Source organism: Periophthalmus magnuspinnatus, chromosome 19 (assembly GCF_009829125.3).
Source record: "Periophthalmus magnuspinnatus isolate fPerMag1 chromosome 19, fPerMag1.2.pri, whole genome shotgun sequence".
Lineage (NCBI taxonomy): Eukaryota > Metazoa > Chordata > Actinopteri > Gobiiformes > Gobiidae > Periophthalmus > Periophthalmus magnuspinnatus.
The window spans coordinates 20,348,536-20,371,134 of record NC_047144.1 but is presented as its reverse complement, the minus strand read 5'-3'; the positions used below and the strand labels follow the sequence as shown (position 1 = coordinate 20,371,134).

Sequence of the window (22,599 nt, the reverse complement as noted above, 5' to 3'; positions counted from 1 at the left end):
TGAATATTTAAGACGTAATGTAAGATGTAAGTTAGACAACACTGATGCCATATTGTGCTAAATTCCAGCAAAGACCCTCCAAAAAGTTACATAACGCACCTTTAACTCAACTTAGCTAATATTTCCAAGTAATAGTTTTGATTTTTTTTGAGCAAAACAAAAAACACAATTAAGTAAAGTGCGAAAATGCGTCCCAAAGCTTGATTAGGGCTTCTAAAGACAAATACGGGGCTAAGCTAACGTCAAAATGAAGAGGGCATCCTGGTACTATCACAGCGACATCCCTCCGTAAGTGACATTGGCAGAAACAGTGTCGCTATTAAGGGTGTTATTAGTCGTGAGACGATGGAGCGGCTGGATAATGACTGAGGGAGACGTAGCAGCGGTAGTACGCCGTTCAATACCGGTTAAATACACGCTTAGCATTAGCATTCATTGGGAGAAGGTACAGCAGACATAAATATTATACAAGTATGACGACTGATGAAAGTGCAAAGGGGCTGGGTTCATGTGAAATTAAACCTGAGCTGGAGGACAGGTCAGGAGTCTGTGGTGGAATTTGATGTTTAATTAGCGGTCGGGGAAACGGGAGCACCCAGCGTGAACCTACACAGCCATAGTTCTTGGGTTTTCTGACCTCAAGACCCAACACAATTTCATAGAGTTTTGCCCCCTGGTACAGAGCTACTTTTCAACTCCTTGGTATGTAAGGGTGCAATATGTAACTTTTCTGGTAGGGGATGTCATAATTGTATTTTCCGGAGTATAAGACGCACTTTTTTTCATGGTCGGGGGTGCGACTTATACTCAGACTTATATATGTGTGAAATCTTTTTTTTTTTCTTCGTTATTATGCATTTTTGGCTGGTGCGACTTATACTCCGGTGCGACTTATACTCCAGAAAATGCGGTACTTTTGCTAGATGTTACAAGTAACTTTTCTGGTGGTGGATTTGCTTCATGCTTGTCTCCATGACGACCTTATTACTTATTTGCTTGGAGCGTTCCACAGTTAGCACTTAGCTCTTTATTCATTTATTTATTCAAACCATAGACTGTATAAAGAAGTGGACTAAGTGAGTGTGACGTCACCCATAGCGTTTGGCTCCAGTCGACCGAAGCTCATCGAGGTTAGCGGTTATGGAGCGAATTTGGAGCCAATTTCCATATTTGGAATTCCGACAGCGAGTATCATAGCAACCAAAGAGCCAATTTGTAGCGAGACCCTTTCCAGCTTAGCGATGCTGTCAATTAAACCTGTTGCTAACGCTAACGGAAGCGACCTCTGTTATTAACGTTCATATCTTGATTTACGGACATAATAGCGAAATAAAAATACTTGGATCATGTAGAGTAGGTTAAAAACGAACATTTTAAGACCAAAAACCTACGCAGACACAGGAAGAACATGCAAACTTCACACTGAAAGGCCCAGTGTTGCCCCAGAATCAAACTCAAGAGCTTCTTGCTGTGAGGCGATAGAATGCTAACCACTGTGCCACCATGAATATATCACGGTTAATATATTCTCAGTTTCCAGGCCTAGCCACAAATCTACAAACCACAAATCTAAACTGACAGAAAATCATCTTTTTCTGTCAGTAAATATACACAAAAGTTCAATTATTTTGTCACACGAGCTTCAGAAAGTGGTGCCATTGTTCAACCAAAAAGACGATTGTTCTCAGGTGAAAGAACTTTAAACCATAAGATAAATATGACCAGGTTGAAGAAAGAACACTTTAAATAACAATAAAGTCTGGCTATAACGTGAACGCAACCTCTCGTGCCTGAACGTCTCACCACGCTGAACAGGATCGACGGTAGCTCGGTTGGTAAAGGGTCTGTGCACTGCTCTGAAAGACATTGACATTACCATCGTTCCTTGATGTAAAGAGCTGTATAAAAATGTGCTGCTAACCATAAAATTGGTTCGAATAATGTCCAGGAGAGATCACTAGATTACTCAAACATGCACAAATGACATATAAAACCACTTCAGGCACGTTATAACATGGTCAAAAGTTGATTTTGCGTAATATTCCCTCTATTACTACGAGCCACAGTGCAGTTTTTATCAAGTTGTGTCTGACTTTAACGCAGTTTATCTAAGTGCTACAATCTTGTCCACTTGGCCTGTATCCCGTCATTCGCAAACACAAGTCCTCCTGCCGCGAGGTTAATACGTTAAATCGGATCATCTTTGAGCGATGGAGTCGAAATGGCACAATTAAAACGTTAGCCTAGCCTGATCTATGGCAGGAGTGTAGTAAAATCTAAATGGACCAGCGAGCGTCTGAGGAGAGAACGCTCATCATTTATTTAAACATGAAAGTGTGCAGCGGAAATCCAATCCAGCCTGATTAAACCCTAATGGAGACGGATGAAAAAACTATGAGAGAGATGGAAAAGGGAGGGACGCTATTCAACATGTGGTCTGAGTGAAAAAGCGAGACGCAAACGTGAAACCGCTTCATCTGCAGTTCTTTGTTAAAGTGTGTATAATGGGTTTTTGTGGGGGTTTTTTCAAATTCTGACTTGGTTTGGTGGGATAGAACTTGTACTAAATGCTTATCATAGTTTTACATCAGTTAAGTGGCAGTTTATGGAAAAATAAGTTGGGAAAAAGTGCAAAAATAAGGAAGAAGTACCTATGTCTAATTCCAGCCAAAATGAAGGAAAACCGTTGGCAGTCCAAAGGTTGGCGGTTCGAATCCCGCTCTCAACATCGAAATCATTTGTAGAGCCACTGACCCACAGGTTGGCGGTGCGATTCCAGCTCCCACAGATGAATACGGGTGTTGTGTCCTTGGGCAAGACACTTAACCCACCTTGCCCCTAGTGTCTGCGTACACCAGTGAAGTAAAGTGCTGTGCAAAGCGCTTTGAGTGTCTTAAAGACGGAAAAGCGCCATATAAAAATGTGATAACTGTACAATTTAGACATGTTTGTTAACATTACGGTTGCTAGGTAACAGTTAAACTATAAATACAAAGAAAACAGAAGAAACTAGGCGAGATTTTTAGTAGAATCTTAATATGTTTTGGTGAAATTAGTAGTTTAATCTGAAATAAACACTACTGCACTAACTAAAATGACTTTATCTACAGTTATGTTACAGTAAGATCCTCTGTCCTCCGCTTTTGAGGAGCAGGAGCAGTGGGACTCATCTCCAGATCTTGAGTTAGTCTTGGTCAGGAGTACCTCAGCTGGAGGATTTGACCTATTGTGCATGTTTTAGTTTGATGGGGAAACCAAAGTACGCGGAGGAAACCCACCCAGACACAGGTACAGCATTAAAAACATTGCAAAAATCAAAGGTATACTGTCTAAACTCGACTTGGAGAGGTTTATCCATGCGTTTGTCTCCAGTGTTATGACCTTGCTCACTGTAAGACAACTGCAGAACACAAATCCAACATTAAATCCAGGCTCTAAACAGTTCTATTTATCTGTGCATACGACTGAAAAGTTATTATTCTCCACTCTTCTCTCTTAATGTTTATTTTATGATGATTATTTATGTTTTCATTTGTTTTTATTGCTATTTTAATGTCTTTCCTATTCCGTAAATCACTCTGAATTACTTTGTGTACAATTTGCGCTATACAAATAAACTTGCCTTGGCTTAAACATGTCCATTTAGCGTTGATTTCAATATTTATGTTTTCATTGCTCCAAAATAGATACGTTTTTACTGTGAATGGACTTGGCTTGGCTTATTTATCTAGTGCATCAGTTTTTATGAATGGCCTGTTCACGGTTGTCACTTTGCCTGCTGCAACTACAGATTCAAATGAGATTGTAGCTATCTGTGCAATATATTTACTGTACAAGGTACCTGTCAAATAGTTTCAATTATTTTCAGTCAGAACTTGAACTACAATTGCTATTTTGGCACCAACTTGTCTGAAAAAAACATGAAAAACTAGTTTATTTTAAAACTGTAGTGATCCAAACGCATTTCTCGCTTCCATTTTGCATTCTGAGCATCCTAAGTATTCACATCGATTAGTTTTCCGCCACATTATACTAACAACTAGCATGCTAACGGTGCACTTCCTGGATTGTGGATGATAAAACCTATTGTAAGTCTCATTTTGACATCAAGATCTGCTTATACAACGCATCTTTACTGGGGTGAAACTCATTTTTACCAACTTTACTACATGAAAAAAGTCGACACAGCCCCTTTTAGGTACTCACTTGGTACTCTGTTGATGGCCCGCAGAGGTCTGAGCACCCGCACCGTCCGTACCGCTGACAGGCTCACATTCTGTAGATTCAGGGAGTACTCCAACATCCTGCAAACACAATATATAACGTACGTGTTAAACAATACAATGTACACGTTACCACCGCGTAGGGTCATTAAGAATCCAGCTTACCGCGCAGCTTTTTAATATGCGCTCGGAGCTAGAAAGGCCATATTATGCAGCCAATTACAGCCCGCGTGTTTTACATGCTTCTACATTCTCTGGAGGTAATCAAGTCTCCAGGGTGACTCAATATACAGGCATGCAAAAGTGCTATCTTAATATTGTTTCAAGCACCGGATTCATGTACTCGTCTGGAGGCTCATATTGCATTTCATTTGTCTGTCCAATGTTTACACTCCTGGACATGCTGGAAGAAGACGTGTTGTGTTGTGCTTGTGTCCGTCACATAGGTATAATCTATGAGACTCGTGGATCATTGTGTTAAACTTTGCACATTTTAAATCACAAAATGAATCTAAAACTATGACAAAAGAGATTAAAAGTCTGCTGGCTTCCGTGTAAGAAAACTGCGGTGCCCAATGGAAGCTGACAGAACCGGAAACGTCGACACAACAAAAAGCCGTGTAGCTGTCAGCCGCTAGTGACACCAACTCCTCCCAGGAAGTAACACAAGATACTAATAATAAGTAGCTTTTTTACTGTTGGACAAGTGAGAGTATAATAAACAGTTCAGGACTGAAGAAGTGGCTTGGATGAGCAGCGAAACGTCTTCTTTCTTACAACGATTTGTCCAGTTGACAGATTTTAACTTCGTCTTTTGCTATGGATCAGACCTGGACGACTGAGGGTTTACACAGAAACAAACTTGAAGTTACACTACAAATAAAACTCAACAAAAGGAGGTTCTACGAGTACAAGATTCTAGATATAATTCTAAACACAAGAGATCAAGTTTGTAAGTCCAAATGTTCACAAAACATTCAATATTCAAAGTTAGAAAGGTGGCACGCCGATCAGAGAACAAAATCAGGCAGCCTAGAGTGACAGGGGGCGGGTCCTTTTAAACTGGAGCGGCCACAGGTGGAGGGCGACGATTGGCCAGGCCTTTGATTGTCCGTCCAATCACATGTAGAGCGGGGCTGTCAATCGACTGCCAGGAGAGGCCGAGAAAGAGAAAGACACACGGTAGGAGGAGCTGGAGGTCAGGTAGCGTAACAGTCAGCTTCTGTTGCTTTGGGTGAGTGATGGGTGGAGTTAACCAATCAGAGAGAAGTGTGGAGTCCAGAAGCAGCAGATGACTTTATACCTCCTAAATACAATATGGTAAATAGCGCTTTTTCCACTTTTAACGCACTCAAAAAGCTTTACATCAAGGAATCACTCACCCATTCACACGCACATTCACGCAGACACTGGGGGCAAGGTGGGTTAAGTGTCTTGCCAAAGGACCTAACAACAGCATTCATCTGTAGGAGCTGGAATCTCACCATCATGAGATCTGACCGCTCAATCAATGATGTTCATGTCGAGAGCGGGATCTGAACCACCAATGTTCGGATCAATGGACAAACGCTTAACCAACTGAGCAAAAGTGCACAGAAATTGTTATCAAATCGAAAAAATAATCAACACGTTCTTGGCATAATGTTCCACAGAGTAATTGTCCCTTGTCCTCCATTTCTGAACACGTGAGTGCTACCTGTAGTGACATATGGGGCTCGCAGATGGGCAGGGAGCAGGTGAGTAGCAAAGCGCTAACACGATCAAACAGGACTGACGGGCGAGCGGAGGAGCTAACCGAATCGAGCGCGCGGAGGGGCACAATTCAACAGCTGGGTAATGGACAGTAATGGGCACGCAGGAAGCAACATTCAAATGAGGTTAAGTGTTACGCGCTGGCCAAAGAACAAGGAGATGCACGTGAAGAGAACATATGCAAGGAAAATGGTTGTGGCTAAGGTTTATGTTACAAATATATGTCGTTTCCTTCTCAAAAACACCACATACCTGGAGTTGTTGCATTGTACAGTTGTCCCTCGCTATATCGTGGTTCACCTTTCGCGGTGTCAATGTTTCGTAGATAGTTTTTGTGCAATTTTACATGCTTTTTTCAGCGTATGAATGTGCATTGTGTTCTGCGTCCTGATTGGCTGTTGGACTGCAGACCATTGTCCATCAGTCTCCTCTGTGCCGTGTCTCCTGTACAGTACAGAATGTGTTCAGACAAATTTACATAAACGTTGGATCGCAGTGTGACTCTGAAGTGCTGTATGTTTGCAATTTGTTTTCTCCCCGACAAAACCCACAATGTCGATGAAACGTTCTGCACCGACAAATTTCAGAAACGCTTTGGACTTAAAAGTGATACCGCTGGAGCAGAAGCGCGTGAACAACACATTTAAAGCGATCATCGAGGAAGCGGGATAAAATATACAAAGGTTTGAACTTTGAGAGTGTTTAAACAAAAGAGAAATGTGAGAAAATGTTAATGCCTGTGTGAGAAAAGTGTATAAAGTGTGTGGTGAGGCGTTTTACAGCAAAAAACATATACAATATTTGTAAAAAATAAAGCTGATACTTCGAGGATTTCGCCTATTGCGGGTTATTTTTAGAACGTAGCTTCCAAGTTGTGTCTCAGTTGTCCAGGTTTGATCCATAGTAAACGAAAAATTCTAATCTGTGAACTGGACAAAAAGTTGTAGGAGTGAAGACGTTTCGCTGCTCATTCAAGGCGCCTCTTCAGAACTGGCTTGGATCACCAGCAAAACCTGTTCTCTCCTACAACTTTTAGTCCAGTTGACAGGTTTGAATTTTTCTTTTACTTACAAGTTTAGGTTATTTGACAGATAAAAAATAGTTCACCACACAGTTTGTCTTATATAGCACTTTCCTGATGCTCAAAGTCAATTTATCGTTTTTTGCATTATTCATTCCCTCCTCAGTTACTGGTTGTAGCCACAGTTGCCCTGGAGCAGACTGACAGAAGCAAGGTGACCAATCTGTGCCATCAGCCCCTCTGTTCTCCTCCAACACTCACACCACATTTGTACTAAGCAATGAGTAAGTTTTGCCACTGCCAGCAGTCTCCCATCCAAGTACTAACCAAGCCCAGCTCTGCTTAGCTTCTAAGATCGGACGAGATCAGGCTTTGACACGGAGGTTTGGCTACGTCTGTGTTATGTGGTGGTTCACGTCCTTCTTCGGGGTGCTCCAGTAAGTACAGCGCTGAAGGGGATGGGGGTAGATGAGTTGAGCGCTAAATACTCTCTTCATGTTCTGGTTGAACGCAGGGCGGTCAAGAAACCACATCTGAGAACCGTCCTTTGGAATATCCTCGAGAAATCCAAAATAAAATCTATAATTTCTCTTAGCTCAGATTTACAGAGTTTCGTGCTTCGCTCTCAGCCCTCAGAGCTGTTTTTCCTGCTAAGCCTCCATGTTTATTTTGAAACAAACAGACAATGTATTTCTCGCCTGTCAATCACGCCCATATAAAATCGAGGAGACAGAATACAGTGCCAGACTATAACATCTTTGTAAAGTACTGCAAAAGCATGAAGTCTTGACAAAGAGCAAAGACAGCTCTGGGTAAACTTCTTTTGAGAGAAAACCATTGTAACATGTCAGTCCTAATCAACATTTTCACTGGACTGCAAGCTGACACTAAAGCCACAAGGACACAAAGATGGACTGCACTGCAAATCTGTGAGGAAGTGGATCTGTCAACACTGTCTAAAAGTATGTAACATGCTCATTTCATGACATTCGTATGTGATCACATCGTCAACAGGAAGCTAAAGAACAAATATGATGCATTACTTGTATTGTCACTGGCTTTTAAACATGCTCTTGAGTATCTTTGCTTTGGCATTTCACGTTTTGGGACTTATAATGGTTATTTTCAGGCAAATAGGCAGGTGGGCTCCTTTTCACCACACCATGCACTTTTAATTAAGGCGATTTGATGAAAGAAATGCTTAGATTTTGATTTATGGGCTTAAAAACAGCACAGGAGACCTCCAGACTTTTAGCTGTGACGTAACAATCCTGAAAAGTTTAAAATTACAGTTTTTTTTTTTTTCTACAAAACAAAAAAAAGAGCTAAAACAGATCTATTCTGCGCAGTATCTGTCCTTTAAAAGAGTTGGTCTAGTCTAGTGGTCACTGCGTGCAAACAAATCACAAACTCAGTCTTATATTTCACTAATAGTTATACGGAAAAGTACAGGTGACTCACTCAAGAAATCTTTAAACTTTGCAGACTGGAAACAAGCTGGAATAAATGTTGAACATGATCATTTCTAATAATAACTAGCCTAAGACTCGAAGATTAACTGCAATCAAGTCAAAACTTAAAACACGGGCGTAATCAACAAACAACTAAACATCTTATTCTGCTTAAAAACCGCAAACCCTGTAATTTAGACGTGTACAAACATGTTCCGAAACGTGTTGTATCTTGTATTAGTGATTCTTCATATTCTGGACACGTTTAAAACATGAACTTTGAACAGAATACTTTTACTAAAACACAAATCGCTGGAGGGACAGTGTCTCTCGGCTCGCCTGGGAACGCCTTGGGGTCCCAACAAAGGAGCTGGAGGACGTGTCTGGGGTGAGGGAAGTCTGGGAGTCCCTGCTTAGACTGGTGCTTCCGTAACCCGGCCCCGGATAAGCGGAAGAAAATAGATCGATGGATGAATGGATAGATAAATCGCAAATCTACTTGTACCTGTAATCCTTGAAAAAAACCCTGATATTTTTGCGCAAGCGGTTCATTCTAAGACCCTAGAACTCACTATATTGCTAAAAAAAAATCTGCATTTAGCTGTTCCACATCTGTATAAAATAATATTGACCTATACGATGCTGCGATGTCATCCGAAACGCAGCCATACTCCGGCTAATACTCCGACTACACGGGCGCTGACCTGTCATCTGGAGTGAAGCGAGAAGCACAGGAGGAGACTGTTGTTGTGAGACTAAGACAGCAAACAGCCCAGGTTGGCAATGGGAGCAGAGGACAACGGGGAGAGGGAGGTAGACGACGAGGAAGAGGAGGAGGAGGGGGTTAGACGGGGGAGGCCCAACGTGGTCGACAGCCAGAGTGCGTGAGCAGAAAACCAAAGCAAAAGCACAGCACCGGGAAGAACTGTTTTCTATCTGTGACACAGGCAAAGCAATAAAAATGGTGTTCCCTACAAGGACAGTCGGACCGGGCGAGACGTAAAAAACAAGGGGCGGGATCACGAGTGCTTTGAATAATGGAAACAGAGCCGGGGCGGTTCTGGGGAATATTAATGAATATACGCAAGGGCGGGACGCGGCTGCATTATGGGATGGATTGGTGTTGGTCAAAAGTAATCATCCAAAAAGCATTGTTAGCTGTGCACTGTGGTTAAAGGTTTGGTCCTGGTTGTGGTTTACGTTTTGCCGATCATAAATATTATATCTGTGGTGGGTGTACTCTGTTACATTTACTCGAGTGACTTTTTGTTTTGGCGTAGTATTCGAACACCACATGTACAACTACTAGAGTAACATTGTTGAAGTAGCTACTCTTACTTCATTTGCTTTAGTAGTTTTGTCTTGGTGCAGTATTCACACACCACGAGTAATATTAGGCTTTTAAAGTAACAGTACTTTTACTTCAGTATAAGAGTACCACTTTGCATCTAACAACAAATAAAGACATCCGTCATCCATCTATCAATTTTCTTCCAATTTTCTTTCTTCTCCGGGGCCTGGTCACAGGAGCAGCAGTCTAAGCAGGGACTCCCAGACTTCCCTCACCCCGGATACTTCCTCCAGGTCTCTTGGGGCGACCCCAGGGCGTTCCCAGGCCAGTCGAGAGACACTGTCCCTCCAGTGTGTCCTGGGTCTTTCATGGGGCTTCTTCCCAGGGGACTGATTTCATCATGAACAAACTGTTTAATAAGAATGACTCAGGCTTAGAAACTTCTTGATGAATTACGTCTTTGTGGTTAATTCATGTGTATAAAGTGGTACCAGTAAATGTTTTGGTTGCCCTTCCCTCTATGATTAAGTCTATAAGTGATACAACTTCAAATGTGAAACACAAGCGCTACGAAGTCCAAAGGTTTAAAAAACATAAAAATAGGATGTTACAAGTAATACTTTCACATATGTGTTTTGTTTTTGTTTTTTTAAAGGTGCACTGAAGGATATGCCACCTACAGATGATGAAATCAGGTGAAGTTAGAGGTCAGATCTGCAGAGAGGCCACTTTAAAACATGCTCTTGACCAAAACAGCTGGGATTAAATACATGGAAAAGAGATTTTTGATGCTATACACTTGGGCATTGATTTTCAATCAGTGTGCACTTGAGGGATTGCGTGGTTTACCTTGGAAAAATGTCGAATTTGAGTTAACTCATTCACAACATTATTTAATAATATAAAAATGTCTGATCCAGAAAAGTCCATTATTGCACAATCCTTAGTGCCAGACAGTGACAGACATTATTTAGACATTTTTACTCAAATTGACGTCATTGGATAATGTTTGGCTGATGGCGTGCCATGGCAGCTTTTTTTTAAAATGACAATGACACTTGTGTGCCACAACTCAAAAAAAGGACGAAAAACACTACTATGGAACATTCAAGTCATAACCATAGAGAATGTATAGAGAATGCTTGCAATGCTGTCAATCAAACCTGTTGCTAACATTAGCGGGAGTAAACTCGAGGAAAGACGGCACCTGATTTGTCTGTTATTAACATTCATATCTCGATTTATGGACACAAAAGCGAAATAAAAACATCAAGATCACGTAGAACGGGCTAATACGAACATTTAAGACCAAAACGACGAGTTTCACAGCAGCAGTTACAAAGAAAGGCCCGCCGTTTTTTGCACCAAAGTAGGTAGCAGGTTATCCATTTACATATACAGTCTACGGTCACAACTATAGCAAACAGGCATCACACTCAGCAGCAAAAAAGTTACACAATACACCTTTAATTTAATGAACCTTATGTAATCGGCACATATTCAGCTTGTACCACTGCATAGAAGATCTCATGTCCCAACTCAACCTCTGGCAATCCCATCCACGTGAAGTAAATTGTGTACTTTATCTGCACATATGGACTTTGTTAGCATTGAGCAGATAGCATAACGGCGCATATGATATATACACGGACCATATGTGTTTGAAATATCCAGGAAATAGAACGCTCAAGACTGCAGTTTACATTAATGCACAAAATCACAGCTCACACAATGAACATTATAGTTAGATCATAAAGGGGTATTATGTAACATTTCTGGCAGAGGGTTTGTTTGTAGAGTATTTGTCTGCTGATCTGAAGGTTGGCGGTGCAATTCCCACTCACACAGATGAATGTTGGTGTTGTTGTGTCCAGCTGAGCTCTTTTCTCAAACAGAAAACACCGTGTTCCACCTTGTGATGTCATAATGTGGTGAAACAGGAAGTGCTCCACTGTGTGTTTAAACTCCACACACCTTCACTAGAATCATTTGGATCATTTCAGCTCTTGAATTGTCAATGAACTTGCACTAAAAGGTAGTTATTAACTTGAGAACTACCACTTCATGACATCATAAGGTGGAACAGAGCATTTTGAGATTGGGAGATGTAGACAGACTAATGATAAAGGGTTACTCAAATGTGTGAGTGAAACAAAACAAAACTCCATGCATGTGTTTGAGGAGGTAACAACATTTTTACATACAAAACTCGCAATAATCAGTTTTACTGTGGGGGTTACATTCTAAAAATATCCCACAATAAAAGAAATCCGCAAAGTATCAGCTTTATTTTTTACAATTCGATATGTTTTTGGCTGTAAAACCCCTTACCACACACTTTATACACTTTTCTCACACAGGCGTTAACATTTTCTCACATTTCTCTCTCGTTTAAACTCTCTCAAAGTTCAAACCTTCATAGGCGTCTTTGTCGGTGTAGAACGTTTCATCGATATTGTGGGTTTTGTCGGGGAGAAAACAAATTGCAAACACAGCAATTTAGAGTCACACTGCGATCCAACGTTTATGTAAATTTGTCTGAACACATTCTGGACTGTACAGGAGACACGGAACAAAATGCACATTCATACGATGTAAAGAAAAACATGCAAAACAACGTGAAACAGCGAGACCACGAAAGGTGAACCATGATATACTGAGGGACAACTGTATAGGAACCTCAAAATGTCAACATCAATGATAAATCAAAAATCGAGTCTATTCCTTTCAGAATAATCAGCAAACCTTCGAATCTAACCATCAACAAATCTTGCACGTCTTTCTCCAAATATTATACCATCTAATCTCGCACTACAAGACCCAAGGCATCAGTTACACAACCGATACATCACAATAACTGGCTCCTCCAAAACCTCCACATCAACTCCTAACGCCGGAGATTTATCGAGCATTGTTTCGTTTTTCTGGAGGCTCGCTATGTCTTATGCAAACGACAATGGATGGAGTTTGCAAGTGGATTTGGGCTGACAGACTGTCTCCACGCTCCATTTGAGGCCTGAGATGTTGTTTGATCAGCGCAGAACGATGGGCCGAATAACACTGGAAATAGTTTCACGGAATACGAAATGAGACGCACGTAGGGGGTTGATGGAAAAGGGGAGGATCAATGGGTGTTCGAGCCAGTGTTTTCGAGTTTCATAATAACTGGAATAAGTTGGGGTTGAAGAACGCGGCGCTCTAAACGGCACATTTTAAAAAGGCTCTGCGCACGACGACGCCCGGTAACTTCACTGTTAGCGTCTCTACTTCCTGTCCAATCGTATTAAAGCACTATGGCGTATTAACTGCTAAACGAAACCTGTCACGATAAGGCATTTTGAAGTAAATGTAGACGATCATATTGAAACTTGTTTAAGCCACTGACACAATAACCTGACAACAGATTCAAGGCACAAAAACTATTCGAAATCTACAATATTGTTAAAAAGCCACAAACTGCAATAAATAAATAGCTAAACGAAACACTTTAGTACTTGGTTTGCAGCTCTAATGAGTCATAGAAGTTATTAATTCAACCTTTTACAGCTTGAATCGTATCATACAGCCAAAAAATAACCAAAAATGTCCCAGTATTGCAATGAAAATGTGCACACAATAAGTACTGAACCACAAAAAATATTGTTCTATCTAAAATATAATGAACAATAAGTTGATATAATAATTATTGTGATGAACGATCATATTGAAATTAATTTACGTCACTGACACAATAACCCGAGAACAGATTTAAGCCACAAAAACTATTCGAAATCTACAATATTGTTAAAAAGCCTTGATCTGCAGTAAATAAACAGCAGAATGAAACACTTAAGTACTTAGTTTGCAGCTTTAATGAGTCATAGAAGTTATTAATTCAACCTTTTACAGCTTGAATCGTATCATACAGCCAAAAAATAACCAAAAATGTCCCAGTACGGCAAAGAAAATGTGCACACGATAAGTACTGAACCACAAAAAATATTATTCCATCTAAAATATAATGAACAATAAGTCGATTTAGTAATTATTATGACAGGTCTACTACTAACACATAACATAATTAAATCACCATGTTGTTTTTTATTGTTTTGAAAATGCTATAGTCGCTAAAAGAAACAAATTAACATGTTTTATTAGTTTCACTGTTTTTTATATATATATTTTTATTATGACTTGGTGAAAATACTATAGATATACTGCATTTGTCAGGCAAATCCAGGGATATCAGTCTGGACTCCGTGATATTTGTCTTCTCCATATATTACACTATTTTCTGATCTATGTTATAATGTTGTTTTATCATCAAAAAACAGACCTGGAGTTGTGTTTTGTTCCATTCACACATGTTTAACACACAAATCCTGCACATTTAGGCTCAGTTCTTCTCTCAAACACCTTGTTCCACCTTGTGATGTCATCATGTGGTAATACAGGAAGTGCTCCATTGTGTTTTTAAACTCCACACACCTTCACTAGAAACATTTGGATACTCTCAGCCCTGGAATTGCCCATCTCTGCTGAACTAAAGGTAAAAAAGTAAGTGTTAACGTGAAAGCTACCACTGAATGACATCACAAAGTGGATCAGAGCATCTTGAGCTTTGGAGACGTGGACAGACTAATAACAAAAGACAACTCAAACATGTAAGAATGAAGCAAAATCAACTCTAGGTCTGTTTTTGAGGAGGTAACAACATTATAACATGACTTAAAGCTCACAAGAGTCAATTTTGCGTAATATAGAACCTTTAATATCCTTCTTATTCTGTAATCCAGGGATCTTAGTCTGGACTCCATGATTGTCATTCAACTATACCCATGTGCAATACTGAATACCATGTAAATCTAGTCACTTTACTGAGATTTATTCTGTTCATATGCTGCACTGTCACTCTTATTGTACAGAATAGTCTATTTTTAGTTTATTTTTTAAGTCTATTTTTAAATTTTAAGCTATTATCTATTATCTTGTTTTATTGCATGTACCATTTCCCTGCTGTTCTTGAATTGTGCAGTGCAATACTGGAATTTCCCCACTGTGGGACCAATAAAGGCATATCTTATCTGTCATGTCTCAAGTCAGAAATGAAAAACTTTTATACACACACCTGCACCTGTTTTTAATGTTTATATACGGAATTATATACTTTCAGTTTGTATTATATTTTAAACAGGGCGCCCATGAAAAAGAGAGCCTAAGTCCTCTCATTGGGCTCCCGTTTAAAGAGTAAAAACTAAAGAAAGAAGCATGTGCAACGAAAAAGTTTAGAGCCCAACGCAGCTGTCAATCACGTCCATCTGAACTCTGGGAAATTCACGGGTGACCAGACGCACATCTTCGTAAAATATTGAAGAAGTGTGCGTTCTGGATCTAAGGCGAGATACTGCGTAGACTACAATACGAGCGACAGTAGTGACAGTGACAGCGAGCTACCCGAGCGCCGCGCACACAAAGCCGACTGTCTCGCACTGTTTCTATACGATCTCCGCTCTAACTCTATATTAGCATTAACATTTCAAAGGCCCCGTGATGGACGGCCTCGCCTTCTTCCATATGAGAGCCTTCCCCTGGAGCGGACACTGTACCATCCATCACATCCGTCTTGTCGTGTCTCATTTTCTCCGTCTAGACGTGTCCCCTGTCCCCTGTCTGCGGTCCCGTGGCCATATCGTGCAGCGTGTCTCCTTCTCGTCCTCCTCGTCAGAGATGGACAGGTAGCTCGGGGGTCTTTTTGGGTCTTTGTTGAGGTTTAAAAAGGTTGGTATGTGCAGTTTTGATGGGAAATACTGATTATCGTGTAGCGTTGATGGTGATATTTAAATATATAGGAATATTTTAAAGGTTCTACCATAGACTGTGTATTAAGAAGTGGACTAAGTGAGTGCGACGTCACCCATAGCGTTCAGCTTCGATCAAATGAAGCTCATCGAGGCTAGCGAATACAGGACCAAATTTGGGGCAAAGTTCCATGTTTTGTAATTCTAACCACAAGTATCATAGTATCATATTTGTTTATTGTTTGTATTGTCTCTGTCCCTGTCTGTTTTTTTATAACTGGACCTGAATAGCAACCAAAGAGCCAATCTGAAACATCTTCTGCCGTATTTGGTGTAGAAAGTCTTTTGCATTGTTGTAAAAAGTCTGCATTTTAGAGCTAGCTGGTTAGCATAGCGATGGACTTTGAACCAAAAGTTTACGATAAATATTAAGATAAGACATGTCTCCTTTAAACTAATGCATAGAACTTACCCGACTAATCAATTTATGCTCAAATATATCACAGCAATTGACCCTAACTGTACTTTTTGTAAATAATACTCCAAAACGTCATCTTTTTTGGAAATGGATAATGGAAAGACTGTTTAAAATGTATAAAAGACCAAACTGACCCTGACTTTTTACTCAGATTTGGAGATGTAGACGAACTAATAATAAATGACGACTCAAACATGTAGGAATGAAGTGAAACACAACTCCAGGTCTGTTTTTGAGGAGCTAGCAATGTTCTAACATGACTTAAAGCTCAAAAGAGTCAATTTTGCGTAACGTAGAACCTTTGATATCCTTTTTCTGTAAAGTACTTTGAATTACTTTGTGTACGAATAAACGTACCTCGCCTCCTCTTCGCCACACACCAGTATTTAGCTCCCCAGCGAAGATTTTCCTCCAACAAAAACCTCCTCAACAGTGTAACAGCAGTGTACACGACGAGCCCTGGGGATGTCCCTGCCAATGCGATCATCGTACCTTTGCCTCCAAAACAAATCAAAACACTAGACAATTTCGTTATTGCTCCCAGAATTCCAGGAAACGATTTACCGAGTGGCCTATGACGCAGTGAAATTCATATCTTCTAACCAGACCAGGTCCAAGTGAATCAGTCTCACCTCCGCCACCACCTTGGGGGATTTATTTCTGCGAAAAAAATAAGGCACTCTCTGTAATGTTTTTGGCAGATTGTTGCGTTTTCCTTGTAATTTGAGGAATGACTCGCAGAAAGATACAAAAAAAGAAACAAATTGGGCGACAGTAGTTCAGTTGGCAGGATTGTTTGTCTACGGATCAGAAGGTTGGCGGTTCAAATCCAGCTGCTACAGATGAATGCTGTTGTTGTGTCCTTGGGCAAGACACTTTACCCCCAGCATCTGTGTAATGGGTTCCTTGATCTAAAGCCGTTTGAATGCGTTGATGTTGGAAAATCATTGACCATTTACCATTTCGACCACCGCAAAACCAAGATGTTCAACCTATAACAAGCTTATTTTGAAGAGGACCTATTACGCAATTATCGACTTTTTAGAGCACGTGCGTCAAACTCAAGGCCCGGGGGCCAAATGCGGCGCACCAAGTCATTTTATGTGTTTTATGTTATTCTACATCTTTATTCTGATGATGTTTACGAAGACATCAGCTCCCATTGGGCACTTCAGTTTTCTAACACGGAAGTCACTTGTTTCTTTCAAGCCATTTTAGAGCAATATTGCGATTTAAAACTTCCAAATTATAACATAATAATCTACAGGTGTCATAGATTATAATTAGATACAGAAGCAGGCGCAAGCACGACAGATCTTTTTTAATTATAGATAAAAACGTTGGCCGATGATCGCACTTTAAAGCGAATCAGACATTTGTCTTTTCCTACATAAGCTAATATTTAGTTTGAACTGAAAAACTGCTTAAAAAATACATCCCCGATTGTATTTGTGTTAAAATATATCTTTCCCCAGTACAGATATATTGCATAAAGCCAAAATATATCCACCGTGTACTGTTCTCATCGAACTGCAGCGTGTTTTACCATCCGAGAACCATAAAGTGTAATGTTAGCATGCTAGCTGTTGTGGTTAGCATCACCATACCGGCTCTGGCCTCCGAACGTTCCCAAAATTGCTTATAAACTCATCCCTGTGAATGATTAGGATGCTCGGAATTCATTTGGAAAGTGAGGGATAACTTTGAACCACTGTAACAGATTAAAATAAAATCCTTTTTCACATATTTAACAAAAAAAACAAAACAAAAAAAATGTCCAAGTTCTTGATGAATGTGAAGGCTGGCATCGTGCCCATGGGCAAGACAGTAGTGGATTTGGCAACCAGTCAAGTAAGAGCACTACACCGAACAAAACGTCAGTACGAGTTTATGAAGCGCTGCATTGTAATCTACTTTCTCGTTTGCTTTTTGTTTTATTCGTTTGTTAATGCGTCGATATTTTTATTTTTATGATGTCCCCTGCTCTGACCTTGGCTCCGTTTAACAAATGCGAACTCAGAGGTGCGGACTTCTTATTTGTTTCCAAGAATTTGTTTGTTTATTTACATGAATAATGCACTGGGAATTAGATTTGGAGGCTTTCTGTCCAATTACTCCTGTACGCTGTGATTAAGGAGGATCATTCCGGGGTAAATGCTTCCTTTATCACTCCGGTCACAATTCCGTTTAACCTTGGATCCCCACGTTCACGCTCCTTGCACAAAATCCATCTATATTCCTCATTGCGTGACCCACTTGTAACACATGCATAATCTTGCAAATGAACAAAGAGGAAACTGTTTGGACAGGCGCTAACATATGGTTATGCTAGCTCCGACATGTGGATAAGACAGTTTGGACGATGCATTTCTCTAAAGTTGCTGATTTCAGAAGCGAAGCGGAGTTGGGCTTGGATGGGAGACCGCTGGGAATGTCAGGTGTCCTTAAGCAAGACACTTCACTACACATTTCCTGGTATAATTGTGTAATTCTGAATAAAAAAACATAAAAATCTGCACTAAACTGGACACTTTACAACACCGGTCACCGTAAAAAGCCACGTTTGCACTGTTGTTCTGACGTTGTTGTTGTATATATCCACCTCTAATTATTTTATTTTATTTTAAAGCATACTTTTTAACTTTATGTATAGCCTTATTTGTATTTATTCAGTGTTTTTATGTTTAAGTTCTTAGTTTGTGAGCTGTGTTCACTGATAATGGCAATAAATGTCTTCTGATTCTTATTCTGATTCTGATAAAAGGCACTTTATAAACTCAATGCATTACTAATACTGATTTCTACGAGGAGTGTCCATTATTTTTTATAAGGAGAGACACTTTTTGCAACTTATCTGGACCAAAAGGCCACAAAAATTTTCCATTTAACGTAGGTTTGACCGAGCCCCGCACCTTTAATAAGGCCTGGAAAATTTATGCTAAAGCTTTATCCCGTCAGAATGGTTGTTAATTAAGTAACGCTAGCACAACTTTTAAAAATTTTCTGTAAAAACGACTACTTTTGGTGATTTGGGGCGATTCGGTAGAAAGCCTGCGGGCCAAAAATAATTAGTGTGTGGGCCGTGTTTAGCCCCTGGGCCATACTTTGAACACGACTGATTTACATAATACTCATCATTTTAAGAATAAAATACATGACTTATATTTTGTTAAATGTTTATACTTGTAGAATAATGTCTGTACAGTTCATTTGACTTACAGTAATCATGTTTTTAGAGCTAAGCAGTACATGTATTTTTCAACACAGATATTTCATGCCGCTAAACTCATCTGAAAAACATAAAAACGCGTGTACTTCTGAGGAATGCCTTTTGTGCAGTGTCTTTGTCTATGACCTCCCTTTCACCGGGCGATTGCGACATCACTTTCCGACCCACAATGCATCAGGGCTGCGCGTGTCTGAGGAGCAGGGAATGTCGGAAAAAAAAGGGACAAGCCGCAAAAGACATTTACAAGGTGCGATCAATGTCAGGTTAGCGATTGGGACGTGGAGTTTCAGCCAAGAAGATAAAATATAGCAATGTTGTCTTACCTGTTTGTTGTGATGCTACTTAAGTTATATCAGCTGGGGTCATTTTAATCAAGACAAATGCCATTAAAATCATGCGAAACTGAGCATTGAGTCCAGACTTTGGAGGAATATATGTTACTAATTTGTGTGAAATGGCACTGGAACCATATTAAAATAAGTCATATTTACTTGTTTTTAATAATAAAGACAATTATGTGTGTCGTATCATACAGTACGACCCTGTTGGTTGTTTCAATATTCTAAAATAGGATGATTTTCCATAACAAAACTGGAAACAGGAGGCAGTTTTTAGCACAACTTTATAATAACTACACATTAATTAGCCTGAATAAAGCATAAACAGAGACCTAACTGAATTATAAAGAGTGTCATTGCCCGATGAGCAGGAAGTGTGCTCGTAGCATGCTAACTGTTGCTAACTTTGCTGTCACGGTAAACTCACGACACGAGGGGAACAAAGGGGTCGGTTGTCCAAGAATTTTAGGGGCCCAGAACTGAACCTCCGCCTGTTAATTTACACTAGAGTGGGGCCCGTGTAATCCTTCTTGCTCTGGGCCCCCAAATTTCTGTCGACGGGCCTGAACTCTGTTGTAAAAACTGCTTAAAAACTCATTGTCGTGAGTAATTAAGATGTTCTTAATGCGCATGGTAAGTGAGGCATGACTTTGGACCACTGCAAACTTTTAAACTAGTTTTGTTTTCCATATTTTTAAGACTTAAAAACCAGGTAGAGTCTTTGTTCATGCTTTATTAATAATATAAAAAGTGTAATTATTAAAAATTTTAAACCCAAAATGATGAAACAGCACATTTAGGTTTCGATTTTGCATCACAAACTCACAAAATCCCACCCAAACCCTGCAAATTAACAAGAGCTAACTGAATTATAAAGAGTGTCATTGTCCGATAATCAGGAAGTGGGTCCAGAATAGGAACCTCTGCCTATTAAATTACACTAGAGTGGGGCCCATATTAGCCTTCTTGCCCTGGGCCCCCAAATTTCTGTCGACGGGCCTGAAATCTGTTGTAAAAACTGCTTAAAAACTCATTGTTGTGAGTAATTACGATGTTTTTAATGCGTAAGGTAAGTGAGGAATGACTTTGGACACTGCAAACTTTTGAATTAGTTTAGTTTTCCATATTTTTAAGACATAAAAACCAGGTCCAGCGACTTCAAAGTCTTTGTTCATGCTTTATTAAGGCTATGAAAGTGTAATTATTCAAAATTTTAAACCCAAAATGATGAAACAGCACATTTAGGTTTCAGTTTTGCACCACAAACTCACAAAATCCCACCAAAACCCTGCAAATTAACAGTTATTATTACTGTCGTGACTCATCTCTTAACATTATGTATCCAGATTATGGTGGTCGCCTGGTGGTTATGGAGGTCGCCTGAAACCCCGCGATAGGTGTGGCCTCATTGACATTCCCTCCGATGGTTTTTCCGATGTCTAGATTGAAAAAGCCAACTGGATCCATCATCCTAAATGGCCGCCGGGCTGAGAGCTCTGGCGACACAGTTCACATTAATTGCATAATAAACAGTTTATCACCAGCCCATATTTACGCTGAATAATGACCACGTCTCCTCCCTCCTCGTCTCCTCTCCTTGTCTCCTACGACCTTTCCTCTCTCATTGTCCTAAACTGGCCTGGAGTCTGGCCAAAGAGTCTTGAATAAATGATAAGGAGATGGAAAAGCGCAGGTTGGGTTTAGTCCTCCTGAGAGCGTTTCACTGAGGTACAGAGAGCAGACTTTATTTGAAAAAGAAGAAGAAGTCGAAGTCCAGGTACTTCATAATTTCAGTTTTAAGAAACATTGTGAAGCCTAAATCAGTAGTGGTAGTATTATTAGTATTTGTATTAGTACTAGCAGTATTAGTAATAATAGTAGCAGCAGTAGTAGTAGTAGTAGTAGGAGTAGGAATAGTAGTATCCTGAAAAGAATCACAGGTCTTCCCATAAGTGCTCAGAAGTATTAAGACTAAGATGCAAGTACCATAGTGGTAGTATTATTAGTATTATTAGTTGCAGTAGTAGTTGCAGTAGTTGCAGTAGTAGTAGTAGTAGTAGTAGTAGTAGTAGTAGTAGTAGTAGTAGTAGTAGTAGTAGTAATAGTAGTAGTAGTAGTAGATTGAAATGGATCACTGGTATTTCCATAAGTGCTCTTGTAACATCAGAAGAATTAAGCCTAAGATGTAAGTGCTGTAGTGGTAGTATTATTGGTTTTAGTATTAGTATTAGTAGTAGCAGTAGTATCAGTAGTAGTAGTTGTATGCTGAAAAGAATCACAGGTTTTCTCATAAGTGGTAATTTAGCATCAGAAGAATTAAGACTAAGATGCAATTGCCGTAGCGATAGTATTATTATTATTATCATTATTATTATTATTAGTAGTAGTAGTAGTGGTAGTAGTAGTATGCTGAAATAGATCACGGGTATTTACATAAGTGCTCATGTAACATCAGAAGAATTAAGATGCAAGTCCTGTAGTGGTAGTAATTTTAGTAGTAGTAGTAGTAGTAGTAGTAGTAGTATGCTGAAATTAATCACGTATGTTCCCATAAGTGCTGATAATAACTATCGCTACGGAACTGGCATCTTAGTAAAATCAGAAGAATTAATACTAAGACACAAGTGCCTGAGAATTTCAAGCACCATCTCAGAAATAAGAATGAAGTACTGGCAGAGAATAAGAAATACAGTATGGAAGACCCAGAATTCAAAAGGTTAAAAGGTGAAAGTGAGCTGGAAACCATAAGGGAAGAAACAGGAAACTGTGCAATGGATAAAACAAATCAAAGATGACGCCAAGTCCCAAATGTGTCGCTAAACATTTCGCAGTGTCTAACAAATGAAGAAGGGATCACATTTCTTGAAGCACTGTCACACACGCCTAAGCCCACTCCATAGCGCCCCCTGTGAGTTATTCTCGCAGGTGAGTCCATTTAAGATCTCCAGGCCAAGTCTTGCAATACCCAAGCTGCTCCTCCACCGGGTTGCTCCTCTCTTTTTGGGCCACCCGCCTAGAAGCTCGCACCTGTGCACACTC

The 22,599-nt window shown here is 39.9% G+C and overlaps 1 protein-coding gene across 2 annotated transcripts in view; it reads right to left on the bottom strand.

Annotated features, from left to right (window-relative positions):
* The window catches only part of cacna1g (calcium channel, voltage-dependent, T type, alpha 1G subunit), a 313,071-nt gene that overhangs the window by 240,664 nt on the left and 49,808 nt on the right, over positions 1-22,599 (bottom strand). For both annotated transcript variants that reach the window (XM_055229674.1, XM_055229673.1), the window contains exon 3: positions 4,207-4,304. In XM_055229674.1, coding sequence (XP_055085649.1) covers positions 4,207-4,304 — 98 coding nt within the window. The remainder of the gene's footprint in view (positions 1-4,206; positions 4,305-22,599) is intronic.